At 39.4% G+C, this 23556-nt stretch overlaps 1 protein-coding gene across 3 annotated transcripts in view; it reads left to right on the forward strand.

The window, feature by feature from the left end:
* slc24a2 (solute carrier family 24 member 2) overlaps nt 1–23556 on the forward strand; it is a 259466-nt gene that overhangs the window by 199689 nt on the left and 36221 nt on the right. For all 3 annotated transcript variants that reach the window (XM_063069018.1, XM_063069019.1, XM_063069020.1), the window contains 2 exons: nt 11990–12088; nt 14919–15037. In XM_063069018.1, coding sequence (XP_062925088.1) covers nt 11990–12088; nt 14919–15037 — 218 coding nt within the window. The remainder of the gene's footprint in view (nt 1–11989; nt 12089–14918; nt 15038–23556) is intronic.

Consider the following 23556-nt stretch of genomic DNA (forward strand, 5'->3'; position numbering starts at 1 on the left):
CTGCAGCTACCCACAGATATTTTGCAGACTTTTGAGTTGCAGCTTGTAGTATTCAGAGATCCTTTCCAGCACTATGTGATCTGCAGGCAATTTGTGGAATAAATACCCAGGATAATCAACAGCAAGGCTTCTTAATCAGTCAGATTAAAGAATCCTTACTGAGAAACAGTTGGAAAGTTGTCCTCTGCTATGTGCACAATGGAAATGCATGCAGCTGTGCTCTGCTTTCAAAATTAGTTTCATTACTTCTAAAAGAATACATCAGACATTGTAAAATCACATGCTCAACACTAGAAAGAGAATGTGAGATGTGTATGATTGGAAAAAGTGAAGAACAGTTTTCAATTTCATTAGACTAGAGCAATATTCAATCGCAAAATTACATGACTTCATGCCAACAATCTTCCAGTACTAGAAAAGATGCTTGGCAAAAAAATTAGTTTATTGTAGTATTAGTCGTTGAGTAAGTATGCACTGACTCTTACTTTCTCTAAAACCAAAATGCAGCAGCTGTGGAAAGTTAAAATAAAAACAAAATACACGAGACTTTCAACATCAACAGAGAGAGAAACAGTTAATGTTTCAAGTCAATGGTCTTTTTGAACCACTCAGTTCAAGATATATTGTAAGTGAACTTTTAATGGCATAATAAATCTTAACTGCTGCCTTATAATCTCTCTGGAGCTGAAAGAGTTCTTGGCATGGAGCCTCATTCTTTCATTAGTAAATTCTTTTTCGGATTTTTCTGATGAAATGCCATTAGCCTGAAATATTAATGCTTTCCAGAGATGCTACCTGAATAGCTAAGAAGTTCCAATATTTTTTGGTCTTTTTATTTGTATCTTTTTCTAATATGTTTAGTGAGTAATTGCAATATTAATATTCAGGTATATGGACTTCAGCCCTGTATTTAGTAACATACCAAGATAGATCAATTTGTTGAAAATTGGGCATCTCAGATTGCAACTTCAGGATAACCTTGTTTGCCTACAAAATTGTGTACATTGAAACTTCCTACCCAGTTTACTTCAAAAGAATGAATTCTGGCAGTCAAACCATTATTTTTAATAAATTGGGTTTAGTTTTCTCAGTGCCGCAGGAAGGGGGAAATTTGGTGATTTATTGAGGATTTGTTTGAAAAAGATTTATAAATTTGTAAGAAAGTATTTAGACCCTCGACTTGTTAACATTTTCCCTGTTCACTTCAAATCATTCACTGAGTTGTCAAAGAAAGATCCTTTCTACATGGCCATAGTGCCAATGCAGAAACCTGAGTCATGTGATGTGGACAGAGCAAAATTCACAATTCATTTAAAAAGAGAAGGCTGTAAATCATTTAATTTTGTTTCTTTTGCAGAAGTTTAATTTTCCAATCGTTGTTACAGAGAGAGATCCACACTTGGGTTTTCACTTAGAGTATTGTGTTCAACTTGGATTATTCTGTTCGGCTCTGGTCACCTCATTTTAGGAAGGATGTGGAAGCTTTAAAGAGAGTGACGAGGAGATTTACCAGGATGCTGCCTGGATTAGAGAACAGACCTAATAAAGAAAGGTTGAACGAGCTAAGGCTTTTCTCTTTGGAGTGGAGAAGGATGAGAGGAGACTTGATAGGGGCATACTGTAGATTGAGTGGACATCCTTTTAGGGTGAGCTTAGGGGAGATGTCAGAGGTCGGTCTTTTACACAGAGAGTGGTAGATGCCTGAAATGCACTGCCAGGGGTGGTGGTAGAGCTGATACAATAGGGGCATTTAAGAGATTCTTGGTTAGGCAAATGGATGTAGAATATACGGAGGGTTATGGGCTGTTTTTGAAGGAAAGGTTAGACTGACCATAGAGTATGTTTATATAGGCTGGCACAACATCATTGCCCGAATGGCCTGTACTGTGCTGTACTGTTCTATCTTATATGTTATAATCCCCAAGTAGCAACTTGTTTTCTTCACAATCACTCGTAATTGTCAGGCTTTCCTGAACAATTTCTGAAATTGCTCCTCAATTCCAAAACGCAAAACTATTGTGTTGTGATATCAGTTTTGTTGATGAGTCAAAGTAGAACTTTCATAAATATTCTGTAAACCTTTGGAAAAATTGCATTCTAAAGTGTAGAAAGCAGTTAGTGTGAGGTTACTAAATAATGTAGCTAGTGAACCTAAAGGAGAATGCAAAATAATCCAGGGATGAAAGCAAGAAAACTAGCGACTTATCTAACTTGGAAAAGGAAACCCATTGATAATTGGTTTGTTATTGTCACGTGTACTGAATTGCAGTGGGAAGTTTAGTCTTGCATGTCATCTGCACAGATCATTCCAAACATAAGTAAATCAAGTTGTGCCTAAGGGGGAAAAAGACAGTAACAGATACAGTTACAGAGAAGGTACAGTGTGGGTAGACAGAAAAGGAGTAAGGGTTGTGACAAGGTAGAATGAAAGATCAAGGGTTCATTTTTATCGTACAAGAGTCTTATAACAGTGGGATCAAGATTGTCCCTGAGTCTGATAGTACATTCTTCAAGCTTTTGTATCTTCTGACTGATGAAATGTAAATTGATGTAAAGAGAAAACAAGAGAAAATCTGCAGATGCTGGAAATCCGAGCAACACGCACAAAATGCTAGAGGATCTCAGCAGCCCAGGCAGCATCTGTGGGGGAGAAAAGTACAGCTGTACTTTTTTCCATAGATGATGCCAGGCCTGCTGAGTTCCTCCAGCATTTTGTGTGATGTAAGGGGAGGCAGGTCAGACTGGCCTGTATTTGTAATACCCAGCTGTGATGCATCTGGATTGGATGCTTCTGTAAATATTGGTGAGGGTCTTTGGAGACATGGTGAACTTCTGGGGAAGTAGAGCCACTGATATGCTTTCTTGATCATAACACCCTTGTGGCTGGACCAGGATAAATCATTGGTGATAGTTACACCTGGAAACTTGAAGCTCTCAATCATTTCTATTGATACACCACTGATACAGACAAGGGCTCCACCGTACTTGCCAGTCAATGATCAGCTCTTCTGGTATCCTGACATTGAGGAAAAGGGTGTGTAAATTAGCTCTCTATGTCCTTCCAGTACTCCACCTTGTCATCGTTTGAGATCCAGCCCACTACAGTGGTGTCATCTGCAAACTTGTAGATGGAATTAGAGAAGAATCTGGCCATACAATAGTGAGTGTGTAAGGAGTAGAGTAAAAGTGACTATTTAACCATATTTAAATTAACTGATGTTTCTAATAACCAGTAAAAATGTTGAAAAAACAAAAAAAATTCCATATCGCTTTGGCATTTATACTTTTCGTACTGCATCTATTTTTCTTTAATTTCAAGACTAGAACTACTGACACAACCTTGGATTTGTATTGGTGTTTTGCCCTCCCCCTTAGTGTTGCAGGAGTTTCCGATTCATTAACTATTGCAGTCTTTTATGTGAACACAGATGATATTTCAAAGCATCAGGATATTTCTTTCAGAGGTACAATCTTTACCCATCATTCTATAACAAAATTAAGTCAATTTCCATTCACAGCCTAATTGAAAACTTATTAGAAATTAAACATTAACAACTTTTATGTGTGAAGTATAAAATTTTAATTATAATCCAATCCTTTTGCTTAATTGAGAGCAGAATAGTTAACAGAAAGATGAGAGAAGACATAATGTCACTTTTCTAGGCTCTGTATAGCTACCAAGCTAAGTAGAAACAGTTCGTTGCACGTGGTGAGTCCCGGTAGACCATTAAGTACCCATCTCACAACATCACATTCTCAAGGAAAGTTGCTGGCTGCAAACTGACCTACTGTGAGCTAATGTTCCTCAGGACTGCTATAGAGTCATTAGGGGAACTGCATTAAACCAACTTGTTTAGGTCATCCCAGGGGTTCTCCAGCATTAACTCCTTCGGTAACTCGTTCAAGTAGACATTGCTTAAAGAATTGCCCCGAAAAATTTAGAAGAGAACTAAAGCTGGTAAGGTCTTTGTAGAGTGTGCCCCATATTTAAGTTGTAAAATTGATGCTCAGCCCTACTAAGATTTTCCAAGTCATTCTTTATAACCATGACTGCGAAGTTGAGAATTAGCACTGTGGCTTTTCTCTGCATTGCCCTTTGGTATTGAATAGCAATTGTTTCTTAACAAACCTAGGTACTGCACTGGAGTTGCAGCCAGAACATGTATAGATGGCTGACATCAGTTTGTTAATGGAGACTGACATTCTTTTGGCTTTGCCGATCCCTGCCCTACTTTAGTCCAATAAAGCTTGAGGTTCTCTTACATTTTTTCAAGCTCTTTTATGGTGTGTGCTTTATCTCTTCACCTGCAAAGAGTTTGCTGCTGTCATTCAGTGTCACCCACTGTCCCCTCATTGCTGAAAGATCTGCTGGTCATCTGGACAAGACGCAGTGCAGTGAGTGAACTTGCAGTGAAATATCATAAATTGCTCACTTAACCACATGACTCAGCTCTTTAAAGTCCTAGAGTCATATGTTAATACAGCACAGAATTCGGAATTTTGTCCCAGTTGGTCTATGTCGACCAAGACAGCAATTCAAACTCATTCCATTTGCCCAAGTTAGGCACATAATCTTCTAAGCCTTTCTTAACCACATACCAGTTCAACTAATCAGTTCCAATTGGAGTCTGGAGTTTTGCACATCGTTCAGTTCATTAAGGGGACATCAAGTTGCCAGGAATACAGATCTGTTCGGTGTAAATGTAACAGCATTTTGACCATGATCTTTTAATTTCCAAACAGAACATATGGACTTAAGATTTTTTTCTGATACTCAGACCAAATCTGACAAACTGTTGCATCCCTCTTATTGTGCTCATATTAGGTTAAAAATGATCTGGTTGGGAGTAGAAAATTGCCTCCTGGAAATACTTCAATGAATGGGCTATTGTCTCCTTCCACATCAATAGTGCCTTTGCCATTTCCAGCACAGTCTTTCAGAGCTCAGTCCTTACAGCTGGAAAATCCAGCAGACTCTCTCCCCAGTCTCTGCATAAAGCAATGATCCCAGCATCCACCCCATCAGAACAGAAAGCAATGGTCTTGTACAGTGCAGGACCATACTACACCATCTGCTAGAGTTCTGGATGATTGTTTTAGAAATGCATTTTCAAATCCCACCACAACACCACGTCACTAGGGAATTTACATTTAAGTAAATAGTGGTGGAATTTATAAGTAGCAGTATCTGTGAAACTACTAGAATAGTGTAAAAATTACTCTGGTTCACTTGCAGCTTTCAGAGAAGGAAGTCTGACTGGGTGAAGGGAATGCAGAGGCAGTTGAATCACTAGTGAAGCAATCAGAATGTGTTAGTGTAGGATTAGTGTAAATGAATACTTACTGTCAGTTTGGACTTGATGGGCTGAATGACTTGTTTCTAGATTGCATGACTCCATGGCTTTAACCGCATCCAGATCCACCGTGATTGACTCTTAACTGTTGCCTCAGTACAAGGGCAGCTAGGGGCGGGCATTAAAATTCAATATTGACAATGTCATCCTCATGCCGAGGATGAATGTCTGAAAACAAATGTGGCTGCTTGCCTGATGCTGCAAGTTGCAAGGGGATGAATGAGTTGTAAGAGTCATCTCCTATTGTCAATGGGATGTGCAATGGTGTTGATGAACAATGGGGTTAAAATTAACTTCCTCTGCTTCAGGTATTGCTTTTGTTTCGTCTATTAAGTATCCTGTAGCATCTCATCAATGATGAAATTTGCCATCACGTTTAAAGCATTGACTGGTCTATTGAGGCATAGGGTCCTTGAAGATCAAGACCTCAGATGTGGTAAACCAGGCAGTGGTGATAAAATACTTCTGAGACCTAGATTTCCACCAAATTTGGTTCCAAATCACTAAAAGGTTAAGTAAGCCAACACAATATCCTCTCACAGGTCAAAATCCCCACCACAGATGCTCTAATTGCATACGTGTTGGGCAGGTGCAGTGCCAGAGTACAGAAATAGATACCCTGTTTCAAGTTCTGTCACTCAAGTTCTGGCAGATGGAGAAAAAAATTCAAGGATAATCTCAACCCCTCCTTGGAAAAAACTGCAACATCCTCACTAGTGTGTTGGAAGTCCTAAGCACCTCCTACTCCATCTGTGGAAGAGTTTGTGCTCAGAATCTGCTAAACCAGAGCAAAAACATGTCATCCTCAATCTCATGAGACTGCCTAAGAAGCACTTTGATCACACTGTAAGAAGAAGAATGTGCATCTTTCTCAACTTTATCCAGCAATGGCAAAATGATGTCTTGTTGGCATTTCTGGGCTGAAACAACTTGGTGCAAGTGAAATTGAGAATTAGCTGTGGAACCACTTAGAGAAATAACAAATGGGTATTTCCTACTCCACTGTGAAACCTCTTTGAGGAATACCTATCCTGAAGAAGTTTAAGAGATAAGTGAGATCCCCTCTCACTGCTCCCCATCTGTGATTTCTGCTGCTCTCCAAATCTTCGTCAGCCTGGAGGAAGGGTTTCTGTCGGAAACATCAGCCTTTTATTTCTCTCCATAGATGCTGCCTGACATGCTGAGTTCCTCCAGCATTTTGTGTATTGTTGTGAAGTAAAGTTAAAGTTCTGTTTCATTTAAGCTTACAAAACCAGAAGTCTGCAATCAGTATTTTAAAGCAGCTGATTTTGTGATTGATGGAACTGACAAACTAACATTTTATTTTGCCACCTACTTTGTATCCCAAGGAATAACAAATATTAAAAGCGAGTAATTTTCCATGGAATGTCCATTGTGTACAGGAAGAAAACCATTGAAAGTGATTTGGCTATACTCAGGAATGGGTATTTTCATCAATCTGAAGTGACCAAGATGGATAATAATGGTTTAAAGGAATACTTTTAAAGGGTAAAGACACAAAAAAGCGATCATTAGTTACTTAAAATCACAGGAAATAGGAGTAATAACAGGATAATTAGTTCATTCAGCTTGTCCTGGTGCAGTAAAGCATAATTTTCTCCTACTTATCCATGTTTCAAAAATCTAAAATCACCATTCAGATTTTTGTTTAAACCTTTCAATAGTTCAGCACTCACTCTGGGTGGTGGCAGCTGCTCTGTGCCTTATTCAATGCCAGCTGTAAGTAGACCTTGAGCTTTCATGAATCATTTCAACTTGTAGTGCCATAACCTTTCAAACACTGCAGTTTTTTTAAAAACCAGGTTACAATTGATTTATCATGGCAACAGTTGCAATTCCCTTTGTTTCTTTCAAGTATTTTCCACAACCTTCAGTTAGTGATTAATTTTTTTCCCTATTTTTAGTTATGAATGCTCCACAGGCACCCATTGGCTATCCAGAAAGTTTTGAGTTGAGTGATGGTTTCTGCTGTAGTCTCTGTAAACATTCCTGGAACATATGTTTCAAGGTGATAAGTAATAGAAGGCTTGGCATAAACAGTGTACAGTTCTGATCACTGTTTTTAAAAAAAAGACATGATTGCACAATAATGTATAAAAATGTTGCCAGATTTAGAAGTTTATAGTTATGACGAGAGATTGCACAAACTAGGGTTGTTATCTTTAGAAGAGAGAAGGAGGAATATAATTGAGGTCTGTAAAACTATTGAATAGAGGTGGTTTGTATCCTTTAGCAGAAGATCAAATATCAATGGGTATAAATTTATAAGTAATTTATGGAATTGCTCAAAGGGTAGCGGTGATCTGCAAGTCACTGACTGAATGGGTAGTAGGAGCAGAAACCCTCATCAAATTCATTTGGATGTGTATGTAATGAACTTTGACCTGCAAAGTGTGATTAAGTGAGGTAGCTCTTTTTCAACCACTATATACATGTTTGGCTAATGAAGGGCCCCAGTACCATAAATGTTCTGATATCTCCTGTAATATTATTGCCATCCTAAAATAGCAAGTAAAGGAATCTCTCCTTCTGTTTATAAATGAAGTACCAAAAGTCATGGAGGGTTGCTTAAAAAAAACAAATATACCAATGAAAGGAAAAACTAGAGTAACCTCCCTGCTATTCCCAGTGTCAAATTGTCTACATGCTTTATAAACATAAATATGTGTTATATTAGTCTTGGGGATTGATATTGTTGGAAAACAAAATAATATCTGTTGGTTTTGCTGGAAAATGCTGGCAGTCCTCATCAAACCAAATCAGTTATCAGATTGGGTACTTGTAAGTTTTACACACCCTATCACCAGACACCTCCTTCTAGTCTGGCAGCAAAGCTATGGCCTGATACAACTCCATGAAACTTGCTAAACAGCATGTTCACACTGGAGATTGTGTTCTTGGATCATGTTCCTGCTTGGAGCTAGTGCAGAAAATTCAAGCCAATGGATTTCAAAGTGATTTAGGTGTTTCAAAATTTACTATGGAAAAGACAGCTTTTAATTGCTTGTAATTTCTTTAAGGCACTAGTTAATGTTTTTGGTTTGCATTTTCAGATTATATTAATATTTTCCATTTTTCATTAAAGTGTTTTCTTTTTACTTGTTTTAAGATGCTTAACATTTGAACATCGTGATAGTTTTTTTTAGCAAGTAAAGCAAAGTTTAGAACCTGGCCAACTTTTGAGTACTTTCAAAAGTGTTTTGAGAGCAGGATTTGTTCCAGCCCACCCACATGACTCCTTTAGTGTATTAGCGGCCTTACTTCAACCCAGCATCTTCTCAGTAAACAGTAGGAATCTTTGCACCAGCCTAATAGGGTGTCCATATTTGGATTAGGCAAGTATGGGAGATCAGGAATGTCAGGCCATGGAGCCATGTCACTGAAACATACTGAAATCTTCCAGAGAACTGGCTACCACACGAGTGATAGTTCAGAAATTAAACCACTTATTTTCTACTTAGCTGTTCAAAACAGAATCTAGAACAAGAGATTATGATCATCTGTATTGGCCATGATCTTTGTTTTCGCTCGTGTGAATGGTTGTTCTAGGTAAAAAATTAAACAAGATATCCTTTCTTTTTAGGAAAGTTATACTCAATAGAAAGAAGAAAAAATTTTGGTCACAGAAAAGAAAAATCCAGTTAAGTAGTAAATCAGAGTATAAGAATTAAGGGTGTCAGAAACTGAGTACAAAATGGGCTTCATCTGATTATTATTAAAATAGGATTTTATTGGATTTAATACTGGTAATAACAAAGTTGACAGAGTAGCAATGGACATCATTGTCAATATAATATATTTATGGAATGCTTAACATCATATTCTTACAAGAAATATAATGGCAACACAGCAAATATTTTTATAGACAGAAAATAGAATTAGAGGTGTTGCTTACATAAGTTAACGTACTAACATATACCCATAATTTCAATACTGTACAATTTAGTACTGCTCATTGTAGCTATAATTATGGCATTGGGCCCAGCTCAGTTCTCATATTTGTTCACTTCTTGCCAAGCTTTTCCATTGACTCTTGCCAGTGAAGAAGTGAAAACAGCAATTAAATCAATACACAGTGGCAAAGCGAGCAAAATGTGTTACTTTTGCAGTATTTAATTGCTTCAAGTGTGGCTGATTTTAATTAGCAACTGACAGAGAAATAGATGGTTGAGGTTTAATTTAAACTGCTATACTGACAAGAAAAGATAGTTCGGCATTGTGAATGCCAATACTTGCCACTATGGGAAAGCAATATTTGTTCATCCTCAAAGACCCAGGTGAAACTACATCAGAATAGAACTTAACCAACAATGAAAAGGTCTAAGAAATAAATTAGGATTTGAAATTCATTAAAGAATGGTACAGCAATGTTGTGGAGAATGAAGGGCTTTGGAAATTCACTTGTAATAAACAACCTGTGAGATATTAATGTACAATTACAATAGTGCACAAAGGCTTTGATTGATTGCCATATGATGCATTCAATGCAGAGTTGAAATCAGCCCTGAAGTAGGCACTGGTCTCCTGAGAAGGTTGATTTGTGGCCTTTCCTAGCTTCAGGAAAAGTATTAATATAAAAAAACCTCACAGCTTTAACAGGCTCAGATGCACCGAAGACGTATGGGCCATCATATCACTCCATTTGTCATTGTAGTTCCTGATTTACGATCGGTAAACAGGTAAGATGGCATTAAACCTCTTACCCCCGGGGGCCCATGATGGTTGGAGGTTCATTGTGAATAAAGGGAACAAAACAGAATGGCACTGAGTAAGGTCCTGGAACACTTTACTCTGTTTTCCCATAAACTGATTACTGCTCAGAGGGTTGGTCATGCTGAAGGCATTCCTTATGTTTCAATGTTTCCGTTTGTATCCCACAGGAATGATAATGTACATCCATCAATCTTTATGCATCTTTGGCACCTTTTCACAACTGCATGAAGTTCAGAGGAGTTTAAGATTAAGGAGAATTGCTCTTGTAGTCTGGGTTATGGAGATGAATGCACAGAAAGAGTACAATTGCAGCTAAGGGATACATGACATCAGATTTTCTTGATGCATTGAGAAAATTTCTCACTCTTCAAAAGATTCTATGGAATCTTATGCATTCAATGGAGCAGGAAAATTACATTTTTTAATCTCAAGACTAAACCTTGTCACTGAAAACGTCAAAGCATTCCTTCTGTAAGTGCAGCCTACATGATACATCAAGTCTTGGAGTGAGGTTTGAAAACAAGACCTCCATACCATAGGGTAAGGCAATTCTATATGATTGAAACCCATGCCAATTCTTGTGACCCATCCTGTGAACTCCTGGGTGGTTTGTCCTTAGTCCTATTCACAAAATGCATATGGTTGAAGCTCTGTCAGCTCAATTATTTAAGACTGTTAGTGGACTTTAGAAACTTAACTCTGTGACATTCATTCTTAAATATCATTGAGAAACTGGTGGGTTTACTTTGAAGATGAAGTAATTTTTAAATTTTGATCCCTTCAACAATGAATTTTTGGAACCCTTCTCAATGGTAGGGTTGAGAGGAATGTAATATCGCAGTAAGTATTGTTCTTTCAAGATGTAATAAAATATATTTTGTTTAATGTTTTAAAATTCAATCATGGTAATGGAAAATAAGTAAAATAGTTACTTCAGTGTGATCAGAGTAAGTGATCCTTGTAAGTGGAGTAATTTGTCTTTCATCTTTCATACCATCAAACTCATCATTTGTATGCGTCAATTCCACAGCAATTATACGAAAATACCGCAAGTGATTTGGAAATAGTGTCAGTGCGGTCCAAAATGTTTTTTTTTTATGTTTCTAATTATTTTGATTTGTTTCTAATGCACTGTAGCATTAATCTTTGGATTATTTCATTCAAGTTAGTATCGTGCCAGAGAAATAGTTGGTCTGATTTTAGTATCTGGAAGGAATCTGGCAGGACTGGATTGGCAGATTTTAACTGCTGGCCTTCATTTGCCAAATAGATGCTTGTAGAATTTGGACAGATATAGTGGGAACTCTAGTGGCCAGCAGGGAATTGGAACTGAGTCAGATTCTACCTATGGGACCTGCAAGACTGCAAACCCTTATTTAAGGAGAGGCTTCCGTTACAGCTCTTATGATTTTAGGAATGGGAAGGGTGGAGGCAAGAGGAAACAGGGTGACCAAAGTAGCAAGAGCCTAAACTTTTCTTGTGATTGAAACTTTTTCTGAGGTCTGGATGCACTTGATCCTGTCTGGAAAGTCTTGGAGTTCCTGGCTTTTTAACAGCTTCAGCCAATGAGCTGGCTGTTCCAGAGTTGTTTGACATGGAAATCATGCACAAGATGCAGTTTTGCATTTATTTCCAGAGTTCCTGGTCATATCAAGCAAACTACATTAAGCTCAAATGGAAAGTTGAGAATGGAAATGGTTAACTGTTTTCTGCTCTATTCTCACTGTGAGTGTAGGTTAAGATTTCCCCCAAAATTTCTCCTATTATACAAAATGTTCAGAGGTTTTTGGTAGGACATGCTCTATGATGATTGTTATACAAAAGTAATCACTTAGAGACACAAGGGATTGCAAGTCTGGAATTGGGAGAAAAGTAAACACCCATCCATTTCCTTCTTGCAGGTAAATTCCGTCATAGAGCTTCAATACTTCACAAACTGGCCAAAAACAAATGCAATGTGGATGATGCTGAGAAGCCTAATAGCACTCCTAATCACACAGGTAAGGCTTTGCAATGTGTGCTACTGCAATTCTTTTTATTAATTTTAATTCCTATTCCTATTCTTGTTCTGACACGTTGGTCCATGACCCCCCCCCCTCCACCTTTTGCTACAATGATGCCACTCTCATGGTGGAGGTGCAGCACCTTATATTCTGTCTAGGGAGCCTCCAGCCTGATGCCATGAGCTCTGATTTCTCCTTCCAGTTTTTTTTTATCATTCCCCTTCCCCCTTTCCTCTTCTTCTGTTCTCCACTTTTGCCTCTTACCTCTCCTCCTCACCTGCCCATCACCTCCCTTCCTCCTTCCCTTTCTGTCATGGCCCACTGTTATCTCCTATCAGATCCCTTCTTCGCCGTGCCTTTACCTTTCCCACCCACCTGGCTTCACCTATCAGCTTCTCACTATTCCTTCTTCCTCTTCCTCACCTTTTTTATCCTGACACCTTCCCCCCCTCCTTCCTTTCCCTCCTTTTATTCTTTTACACAGATGTTGCCTGACCTGAGCTTCTCCAGCATTTTGTGTGTGTTGCTCTGGTCTATATCTGACGGGCCAAAGGGTCAGTTTCAATTCTTCATGACTCTTTTACCAATGGCAGATGTTGCTCACCGGTTGTAGGAATGTATGATTTGAATCTGCAATTTAAACAGAGTAGGAATCAGAGTTCTATTATAGCATTAGAAACATGCTTGTCATCTTTGGATTCTTCTTTTGGAAATAATTATTTCCTGGGAATCAACAAATATATCAAATAATAAGTCAAGTTAGTGTTAAATTTCAGCATGTATATTGATTTGGTGCAATACGTTTTGGACATGCGTCCAAGAGTACAATGGGCTATAGATCAGCTGGGCTGTAAATGTAGTGTGTCTGCAAAGGACTCGCCCCCCAAATATAAAGAAGAACCATTTTGTATGTCCCACTAAAATATTTGCATATGATGAAGTACTTTGTCTCCTTACCTGCCCATCAGAGGCAGGCAGCCATTGATCTCAGGGAATGATGGGTTTACGCCTCTGTTGGACTGTGTCCTCTCCAGGGCGCAAGCCTGGGCGGGAAGATTTGAAGAACCGGCTGTTGCCCATGCAGTGGGTTCCTCCTCTCCACATCACTGATGTAGTCCAAGGGAAGGACAAGCACTGATACAGCTTGGCACCAGTGTTGTCACAGAGGCTGCCAGAGTGAAGTTATAAATAACATCAAACTGCCTTAGGGAACCCAGGTCCAGATTTCTTCCTTGGGGTTTACTCCTGAAGCCTTTCTCATGGGTGGGTATGGCCACAAGGCAGGGGAGTGTTCCTTCTCCTAGGCGGGCACCCATCCAAGACTGCCAAGCCCCACATGCCCAAAGCAACGGGTTTTGGGGCACCAGTGGTGCACCTTCGCCCCTTCTCTTGTCAGTAGAAACAGTTCCACCGGCCTGGTAGCTAAGCCGCACATGAAGGCCAAGAGTTAAACTTGGTTGTCAGAGGCTGTTAGAGTCGCACGCCATTTGGAGCACTTTATAGGTAGTGGGAGCTTATCCCCACTACCACCCCCGGTTATGACAACCTTAGGAACTCCTGCCTATATCCTCCTCCATAGACATTGGTTGTTGACTTCAGAAGGAGTAGCGGACCACATGACCCAATTTACATCGGTGGTGCACAAGTGGAACAGATCAAATATTTTAAGTTCCTCGGGGTCAATATCACAAATGACCTGACTTGGTCCAACCAAGCAGAGTTCACTGCCAAGAAGGCCCACCAGCGACTTTACTTCCTGAGAAAACTAAAGAAATTTGGCCTGTCCCCTAAAACCCTCACTAATTTTTATAGATGCACTGTAGAAAGCATTCTTCTAGGGTGCATCACAACCTGGTATGGAAGTTGTCCTGTCCAAGACCGGAAGAAGCTGCAGAAGATCGTGAACACGGCGCAGCACATCACACAAACCAATCTTCCGTCCTTGGACTCACTTTACACCGCACACCGTCGGAGCAGTGCTGCCAGGTTCATTAATGTCTTGTATCTAGTATATTGAATGCTTCTTCCCAATGTGGTATTTTATATTCTTGCTGTTTTTGTTACATTTACCAAAACTATTTAACATCAATGCATGAATGTCAAGCCTGCTTTCCTAATCACCCTGAACAACACTCACCTATCCCTAATGCCTTTCTCCTCAACTTCCACAAAGGTACCATTTTGGACTTCCATTGATCTACATATTCAGCATACATAGAAACATAGAAAATAGGTGCAGGAGTAGGCCATTCGGCCCTTCGAGCCTGCACCGCCATTTATTATGATCATGGCTGATCATCCAACTCAGAACCCCACCCCAGTCTTCCCTCCATACCCCCTGACCCCTGTAGCCACAAGGGCCATATCTAACTCCCTCTTAAACATAGCCAATGAACTGGCCTCAACAGTTTGCTGTGGCAGAGAATTCCACAGATTCACCACTCTCTGTGTGAAGAAGTTTTTCCTAATCTCGGTCCTAAAAGGCTTCCCCTCTATCCTCAAACTGTGACCCCTCGTTCTGGACTTCCCCAACATCGGGAACAAGATGGCCACTTTTTGGAGAAAGGAGAATACTGAAATATCCACCTCTGTATCTGACATTTGAAAAGAAATCATTTCTGGCCAAAAACACTACTTTAAAGTTGCATTATGTGAAATTGTGGTATCAAAAATTTATAACATTTCATTGTTTCAGTTATATATTTTGCAAGGAAAACAAAATTTTTTTTTAAGAAATTGAATCTTTATTTTGCTAAGCATATTTGATCTTTATAGTTGGGATTGATCAACATCATTTTCTGATTTGTTGCATGTTCTTACTATGCAGACAAAGTAGAGCTGCCAAATACAGCCAACGTAGAAGTTGAAGTGACACCTCCGAAGGATCCTCCCCCACCATTACAGAACGGAAGCCTACCCAATGGAGCAGAGGCTGCAGTAAGCCAGGTCTGCACAGAAATATTGGCACTCTTTGACAAGTGTTATGTTAGTCTATCCACCATCAGACATTTGAACTGGTATTACCTAAATACCAGAATTATATTTGAATTGGAACTTTTGCTAGTTCGTTTATTAAGCAATTATTGATTCATTGACAAATATTCTTAGCAAACTAAAAGTTTGGAAACAATGTTACAATGAATCATTGAGGCAAATGTATAACTGAGACAAGCCAATGAAAGGATTAATACATCCAGTTAAGGAGCATTGCATAAATCTGCCAGCCTGATTTCATATAAATCTTTCTCTTTGGCTTGTATTGTCCAGTGATTAAAATATTTTTCCAAAATCTCATCCCTTGGTGATGCCCAATACATTGCATTTTACACTAATAGAAAATAACTATCCTTCCAGTCCAACATTGAAATTCCTATTAATGTCAAACTGCCAATATGAGCTAACACTCAATATTGATAGTTTCCACATTATCCAGAAAATAATCTTAAGGAGTTTTGGAATTGTAAAATCAAGATTTTTGCCTGTACTTTCTAAAAAAGGCAAAGTCTTTATTGGTGAAACACCAACAAACAATCTTCCTTTACTGAATACAGGCAGGAATTGCAAATGAGTCACTTGCACCCACCAACCCAGTGGTGGTCAGTCATAAAGCACATTTCACCTAGCTGAGTTGACCAACATTTGTTCTATTGTTATAAAAGCAATTAAATTAACTCTAAAGAATTTCTTATCATTTGCATCATTCCATGGTTTGATTTCCTAGAAACTAAGTAGGAGTTTTGTTAATTCAGAGTTTATTAAACTCTTATCATTTTGTGTTATTGGACAGATGATTTCAATAGGTTTTGTTATTTTAGAAAATACAGTTTGGAAAAATGATGAAGAATCAAATCATGCTTTGCTTTAAAAGCGTGCTATATTTATCTCCTTGTTGCAAATAATTCCTTTTTAGCAATTGTTTCAATGTCCTCAGGAGAGTAAGCCTGAGTGGAGACAGTCATTGTTGTCTCAGAAGATTCTGTAGGCAGGTTTCATACAGCAAGATCTCTGAAACAGCCACCTGTGCGAATAGTCATGTAATCTGTTTTAAAGGCATTTTGGTAACTCCAGCCACTAAATAATGTAGGATATTTTATATTTTAAAAACAGGTAAGTGTGGGTCACACTATAATAAAATCCTGAAACACATTTTGATTTTCCTTTGCATGATTTATCTTTTGCATATTGGTTGTTTGTCAGTCTTTGCTTCTGTGTAGTTTTTCATAAATTCTATTGTATTTCTTTATTTTCCTGTAAATTCCTGCGAAGCAATGAATCTCAAAGTAGTATATGGTAACATATATGTACTTCAATGATAAATTTACTTTTGACTTTGAATATACCCTCTACATTGCACTGAAGGTAGAAATTATTTTTATTTAATCTTGGGATAACTATCTCAGGAAAGATTAACACTTCCATCTCGAAATTAACTGCCCTTTACCAGGTGCCAGTATAGATTTGGAAGTTTTGATCAGTGGTAAGGAATGGTAATACTGGTCCAAGGCTAGATGGTGCATAATTCAGAGACCTTGAAACTGAGTTCTCCCGTGTGATAACTGTTCTCGATTTGGGCTTTCTTGTTGTCACTGGTGGAAGTCATGCATTTGAAAAGTGCTGTCTAAAGTTTTGTCAGTAAAATACATATCCTCCACGTCCATCGCTCTAACTACATCAATTTGTTTTGTCACCTCCTCACAAAAGACTCAGTAGGCTCCTAAGGCACAACCTGTTCTTCACAAAGCCATGTTAACTATTCTGAATAAGACCACACTTCTTAAATGTTCATAAATCCTGTCCCTAAGGAGCCTCTTCAACAGTTTGCTCACTACTGACATAGAACTCACGAGTTTATAATCCCCAGGATTTTCCCTATTACATTTCTCGAATAACAAAACAACACCTGCATCCTCCAATCCTCTGGTACCACTCCTGCGGCTAGGGAGAACACAAATACAGTCATCAAAGCCCCAGCAATCTCATCCCTTGCCTCCTGTAGTAACCTGGGGAATACCTCATCCATATCTATCCTAATGTGTTTCACAAGCTCAACACTGTTTCTTTCTTAACCTCACCATGTCTCAATACATTAGTCTGTTCTACACTGACCTCACACTTGTCAAATCCCCCCTCTGTAGTGTACACTGAAGCAAATTATTCCTTAAGGACCTCCCTACTCCTGTGTCCAGGCACGTATTTCCCCTCTCATCCCTGAACAGTTCTACCCTCACCCTAGTCATCCACTTGTTCTTTACATACATCTTCAATGCCTTGGGGTTTTCCTTCTTCATGCTCATGAAGGGTAGAAATGTCCCCTTCTAGCTCTCAGAAGTCCCTTCTTAAGCTCCTTGGCTACCTCACATTTCTCAAGAGCCCTGTCTGACATTTGCTTCCTAAACCTTAAGTATACTTTCTCCTTCCTTTTGATTAAATGTTCTACCTTGCTTGTCAACCACAGTTCCTTTACCATCTTTTCCCTGTCTCAGTGGGACAAATCTGTTCAGAACCTCATGCAATTAGACTCTAAACAACCTCCACATTTCTGCTGTGCACTTCCCTGGGAACCTCTGTTCTCAATTTTCATTCCCATGTTTCTGCCTAATACCATCCTTGGCGGGAGGAGAAGATGGCGACACGACGCAGCGTGCGCAGCTCTCCGGTGAAATGATATTGTATTTGTAAGTAGGATGCCATGCACAATTCTGATTTGATGGGGACAGAGATGAGAAGCACAGAGGAACATCTGGAGAAACTTCTGAAATGCCCGGTTCGCTGCCGCTGCTACTGTGCGATGGAGAATCTCCGGAGGGAAGGCCCAAAATCCCCAGCTTTGCCTGCTGCTGGCGACCGAGGCTGGGGTCGAAGCGTTCGGCAAAGATGGTGCTCGGTACTCGGTGTCAGAGGGCTGGTCGGAGGCTTGAAGTTTTCGGACGACTCAGAGTCGGACTGTGGTCGGGCATGGCAGGGAGAGTTTTCTTCCTTCTCCTGTCTGCGTGAGATGTGGGACTTTTGAGAGACTTTGAACTTTTTTACTGTGTGCCCATGGCCTGTTCTTCATCAAGTTATGGTATTGTTGCACTGTTATAGCTATATGTTATAATTATGTGGTTTTCGTTACTTTTTCAGTCTTGGTCTGTCCTGTGTTTCTGTGATATCACACCAGAGGAATATTGTATCATTTCTTAATGCATGCTTTACTATATAACAATAAAAGAGGACTACGTGTCTTCATAATCTAATCTAATCTAATCCAATTAGCCTGTCCCCAATTAAATACTTCCCCACATTGTCTGCTCCTATCCTTGTCCATCGCTATGGTAAAGGTTAGAGGTTGTGGTCACCATCTCCAAACTGCTCACTCAGAGGTCTGTCAGCTGACCAGGTTCACTGCCTAGTACCAGATGCAGTATGAAGTTGACCTGTCCACATACCATGTCAGGAATCCTTCCTGGATGCACTTAACAAAATCTGCCCCATTTAAACCCTTCACACTAAGGTGCTGCCAATCAGTGTTAGAGATGGTGTGGTCTCCCACAACAGCAACACTGTTATTTTTGTACCTTTCCAAAATCCGTCTGGTGTCCCAGTGGCTCTTGGGTGTAGGGGAGGATGTAGAATAGTCCCTATTTCTGAATTTTACCCACTGACTCCCTCCATGATGTCCTCCCTTTCTGCAGCCATGACACTATCCCTTATGAGCAAAGCCATTCCCGCAACCCCCTTTTTACCTCCTATCCCTTTTGAAACATTGTACTTCTACATAGAGTTTATACTTGCTTTATTTATTTGTCTCTGGTGGACAATTCCACATAAAGAAACAGCTGAACTCCTGAAACAATATTCTGGGGCAGAGATGGTTGAACTACGAAGGTAACAACTGTTTTTGTTTAAGAGTGTGCCTCTTGCTTCCCACTGTTCGCTTTCATTGGGGTTCCTTGGAACCACAATCTTGTGGGTGTCGCATTAATGCTGCAGTACTCACAGTCACCTCGCCTCTGAAGTGTAGCTGTTTTGACAAATGTGAGGTAGGGAGTTACGTGGTTCCAGCGGAAGCAAAGGACCGTTAAGAGCGTTCTCCTTGATGATTGACAGTGGGGTAATAGAATGGAAGTTAGCAGTGTGGTATTTGTACCGACTTTCATGGACAGGATGCAGTCAGGGGAAGTTTCCACAGTTGTGCAGCTGTACTGGAATAGTTTGGCCTGTGCTGCCAGTATCACTTTCTGTAGTCTTTTCTCTTCCTGGGCATTGGAGCTTCAATACCAGACTGTAATGCAACCTGTTAGATGCTCTTCAATGTGTATCTTATAGAAGTTCGGCAACATGCTGAATCTACACCAACCTCTAAAAAGTAGAGGCATTGCCATGCCTTCTTTGTAATGACACTTACATGATAGTGCCAGAACAGATCCTCTGATGTGATAATGCCAAGGAATTCAAAGCGACTGACCCTCTCCACCTCTGATCCTCTGGTGAGGACTGCCTTGTTGACCTCAGGTTTCTTCCTCCCATAGTCAATAATTAGTTCTTTGGTTTTGCTGACTGAGAGGTGGTTGTAGTTGTTGTGGCACCACTCAAACAGATTTTCAATCTCCCTCCTATTTGCCAATTCATCACCATCTTTGATTTGGCCGGTAAGAGTGGTGTCATCAGCAAATTTAAATTAAGTATTGGAGCTGTACTTAGCCACACAATCATAGGTGTAAAGTTATTAAAGCAGTGGGCTAAACACGTGTGCTGATGGTGAGTGTGGAGTCTACCAGTGAGGAAATCAAAGATCCAGTTCCACGGGGTGTTATTTTGGCCAGATCTTGGAGCTTAGTGATGAGTTTTGAGAGGATAATAGTGTTGAATGCTGAGCTCTGGTCAATGAAGGGCAATCTGATGTAGGCAGCTTCATTGTCCAGGTGTCCCAGAGCTCAGTGAAGAGCCAATGAAATGGCATTTGCTGTTGACCTGTTGTGACAGTAGGAAAATTGGAGTGGTTCCATCTGAATGTTCCGCTATGATCTGTCAGTCAACGTGAGCATGAGAGGCATTGAGCTCATCTGGGACTGAAATCTCATTGCCATTTATGTTACTTGGTTTTGCTTTGTAGGAGATGATGGCATTCAAGTCCTGCCACAGTTGTGCAGCTTCCCCCCGTGATTCAAGTTTAATCCAGAATTACCACTTCGCGTGTGACATGGCATTCAGGAGGTCATACCTGGATTTTCTGCCCTCAACCCTACCAATCCAGTCCTCAGCAGATTTTGAATCACTTGGTTCATCTTGGGCTTCTGGTTGGGGAAAACTGTGAATGAATTTGTGGAGGCACGCTCATCCATGACAACTTTGCTTTTCATTCAGGACCTCTGATGAGTCCTTGAACATGGCCTAGACCACAGACTCGAAGCAATCTCGTAGCCACTATTCTTCCTCTCTTGACCACTTTTTGTTGTCCTTTCCTCTGGTGCCTTCCAGTTGTCAAAACAGCTTTCATATGGCCTCTTTGCATTCTATCAATCTTTGCTCTAATCGACAAAGAACCCTTTATTTTGTTATTCATTTCTGTACCAAGTGGATTTAATTGGGTTAACAGATTTGAGGATGTCAGTCATTATCTGGTATTTTTACTAAACGCCAGCAGCTCAGTCCATCTTCAGACACCCCAAACTCTCTGAAGTTAAGTAATCCTAGACAGGTACCCATGCTGGAATTTTGGATATTTCTTTGCTGAAGCTCATTGAGGGAGGAGTGCACATTTACAGCAAGCTTGTGCTTACTCTTTATGCATGCAGTGTCATCCTCTGAGGGTATGCCCAGAAGATCTTGCCATTGCGTTCAGAACACAAGTCCGACATGTTTCTTATTCGATGCACACCAGTGCATAGCATGCCCAACTGCTCTAAGGCTCTGAAATTCCCTGCCAAAGATCTTCTGCCACATAACATCTTCCTTAAGATGATTCTTAAAACATTCCAGACAGCAAACATTTGATCACTTAGTCTGGTATCACTACATTAAAACTACTCCCAATTTTGCCGAAGTACATGCCTCTCATGACTTTTAAGATGCTTTATTCTGTTAATACTTACTGTCAAATGGAGAGTTAGAATGTAATATTACTGTGGGGATGAGGTGATAAAACAGATGTAATTGGTGATTCTTTCTGAAACTAATTAACGAACAACGTTTAACAATGGTGTCACAATGCGGCAAGTAGGAATATGTTGTTATCAATGTCCACATCCCACGAACGACTTAAAACAACATAAGACATGGCACTTTCCATAGCAACACATTTTGTCTAAAATAGTTAAATGAAGTAGAAAATAGATCTGCAGTATCCATTTTATAAGCCTATCGAACATTAATAACCTTACGAAGATTGAGGAGCCTTGTCAGTTTGGCACTGGATATACAACTCTACTCAATTCATCAAGGATTTTGCCTAGTTGAACCTTCATCTGAATTTGTTAAGGTTAATCCAAGCTCTACTTCTACCTGTCCAACTTAATTTTAAACAAATCTTTACACAGGACCAGGAGAAACAAAAGTCTCTCTATATTTATTAATATACAACCTTAATATGCTGATTGCTTTTTCCTCTTCCTGTCATTCACTTCCTTACCATTTTGCTCCGAGTATACCTGTGGGCTATCATGGCAATTGAGATGGCTGTAAACTAAAGAGTACAGAATGGCAAACTCTGGGAGATCAGACGGTGCTGCTCTTCTTCCAATGAGGTCTGGGGACAAGCTTGTGCACCAGAGGTTTGCTTACCAGAGTCTAGTGATCCTTATACACCTGTTTTAGACTGCCTTCGAATTTAGACCCCGTTAAATCTTCTAAAATTTAAATTTAAATAAGGCATACATTTTTGAAAACAGATTAGAAAATATGATATCAGGTAAAGTTGACATTAAGTTTTTAACCTGGCCTCAAGTATAATCTTGCTATCTGTTTGAATTAGTACATGACATTCATATTCCAACCTGAATGCAATGTACCCAATTAAAATATGGACCCAGTTTTTAAAGTTATTTCATAAGTAATTTTTTCCTTCAATCTAATCCATTTAGACTAATTCAGAAGAGGAATAATTGAGCCAGATCATGCATGTTCCAGCCAACAATTTAGACTCAGGCAGTGGACCTTGAGGGGCGATCCTCTCCTTCTCCATTCCCAACTACATTCTACCTCATTGACCTTTGACAGCTCATTGTTAAAGTCCTTTTCAATTGTTTCTAAACATATCTGATAAACTACAACCTTTAGAAAGAGTTGAAATATTTAAATAATTATTAGTTTTTACTTCTATTAATAAGCAATTTATTTTAAAACACATTAAATTGATGTAAATTAACATCAGTAATAAAATAAAGGAATAAATTACCTATTTGCAGACAAATATTGTCATGGCAGCATTAAAAATCCTTTCAATTTATTTATTCACATTGGCAACTCCTACTCAACGGACTGAGACTGCACTAGATGGTTGATGATCTGGAGCCGAAGGGCTACATACACAGATTCTTCAACACCTCAGTACATCTATGCTAAGCTCACTAGGGGAAGGAGAGGTGTGTTGCACCAGAAATGGATGTCTTGCCTATCCTTTCCTTCCACTCTGGTGTCCTCAGGCATAGAAATCATTAACATGCCAACCTGTAAGAGCATCTTGCTGGCTGTTATCTTCAAAGGTACCAGTTTAAAGTGTTCTTCAGCCCAACAACCCTAAAGGCTCTGTTAAAGATTGCAAAAGAATGATTGCACTACATTTACAGTGAAAATTGGCTAGTTGATTCTGAGCTTCATAGAAATTATTTTGTACCTGGTGATTTTGTATACTGTATTTTGTATTCAAGCAATTGCTCAATTTGCATGTGAAACTGCAGGTTAATCTATTTGCATCTGTGGTTGCAGAATTCAAGTGCTGTTCACTTGCAGATATGCTGATTTGTAATTATGGTATACACTTGAAAGGGTCTTTACTGCTGCCATGACAACGTTTGTTTCTATAGTTGCCAGTGATTGTGCTATCTTCACACTAGAAGTGATACAAAATTTACCATAATTATTACAACATTGAATTGTCCAGCTTTATTGTCCACCTTGATAGAAGATCCAAATAAAAAAATTCCTTAAGAGCCCTGTTTCATTCAAATGGGTTAATTATGCACCATATCTACAGGTAAGAGTTCATTCAGTAGTAAAAACAAAAATATAGGGCTTTGTTTATATTATAAATGCCAACTGGTCGGCTGTGCGCTTGCTGGCTTGTAGCGTTCAAAGTACAAAATAAAATTTATTATGAGAGTATATGCACGTCACCATGTACAACCCTGAGATTCTTTTTCTCAGTTCACCAATCTCTCAACTTAAAATTCACATACTTGGACAAAAATAATTCTTCATTATAACTGCCTTTCTTCCTAACCTCCTGTAGTTCTGTGTCTCCCACTTCATGGTGATACGTTGGTAGA

This window comes from Mobula hypostoma, chromosome 16 (genome assembly GCF_963921235.1).
Source record: "Mobula hypostoma chromosome 16, sMobHyp1.1, whole genome shotgun sequence".
In the NCBI taxonomy this organism is placed as follows: domain Eukaryota; kingdom Metazoa; phylum Chordata; class Chondrichthyes; order Myliobatiformes; family Myliobatidae; genus Mobula; species Mobula hypostoma.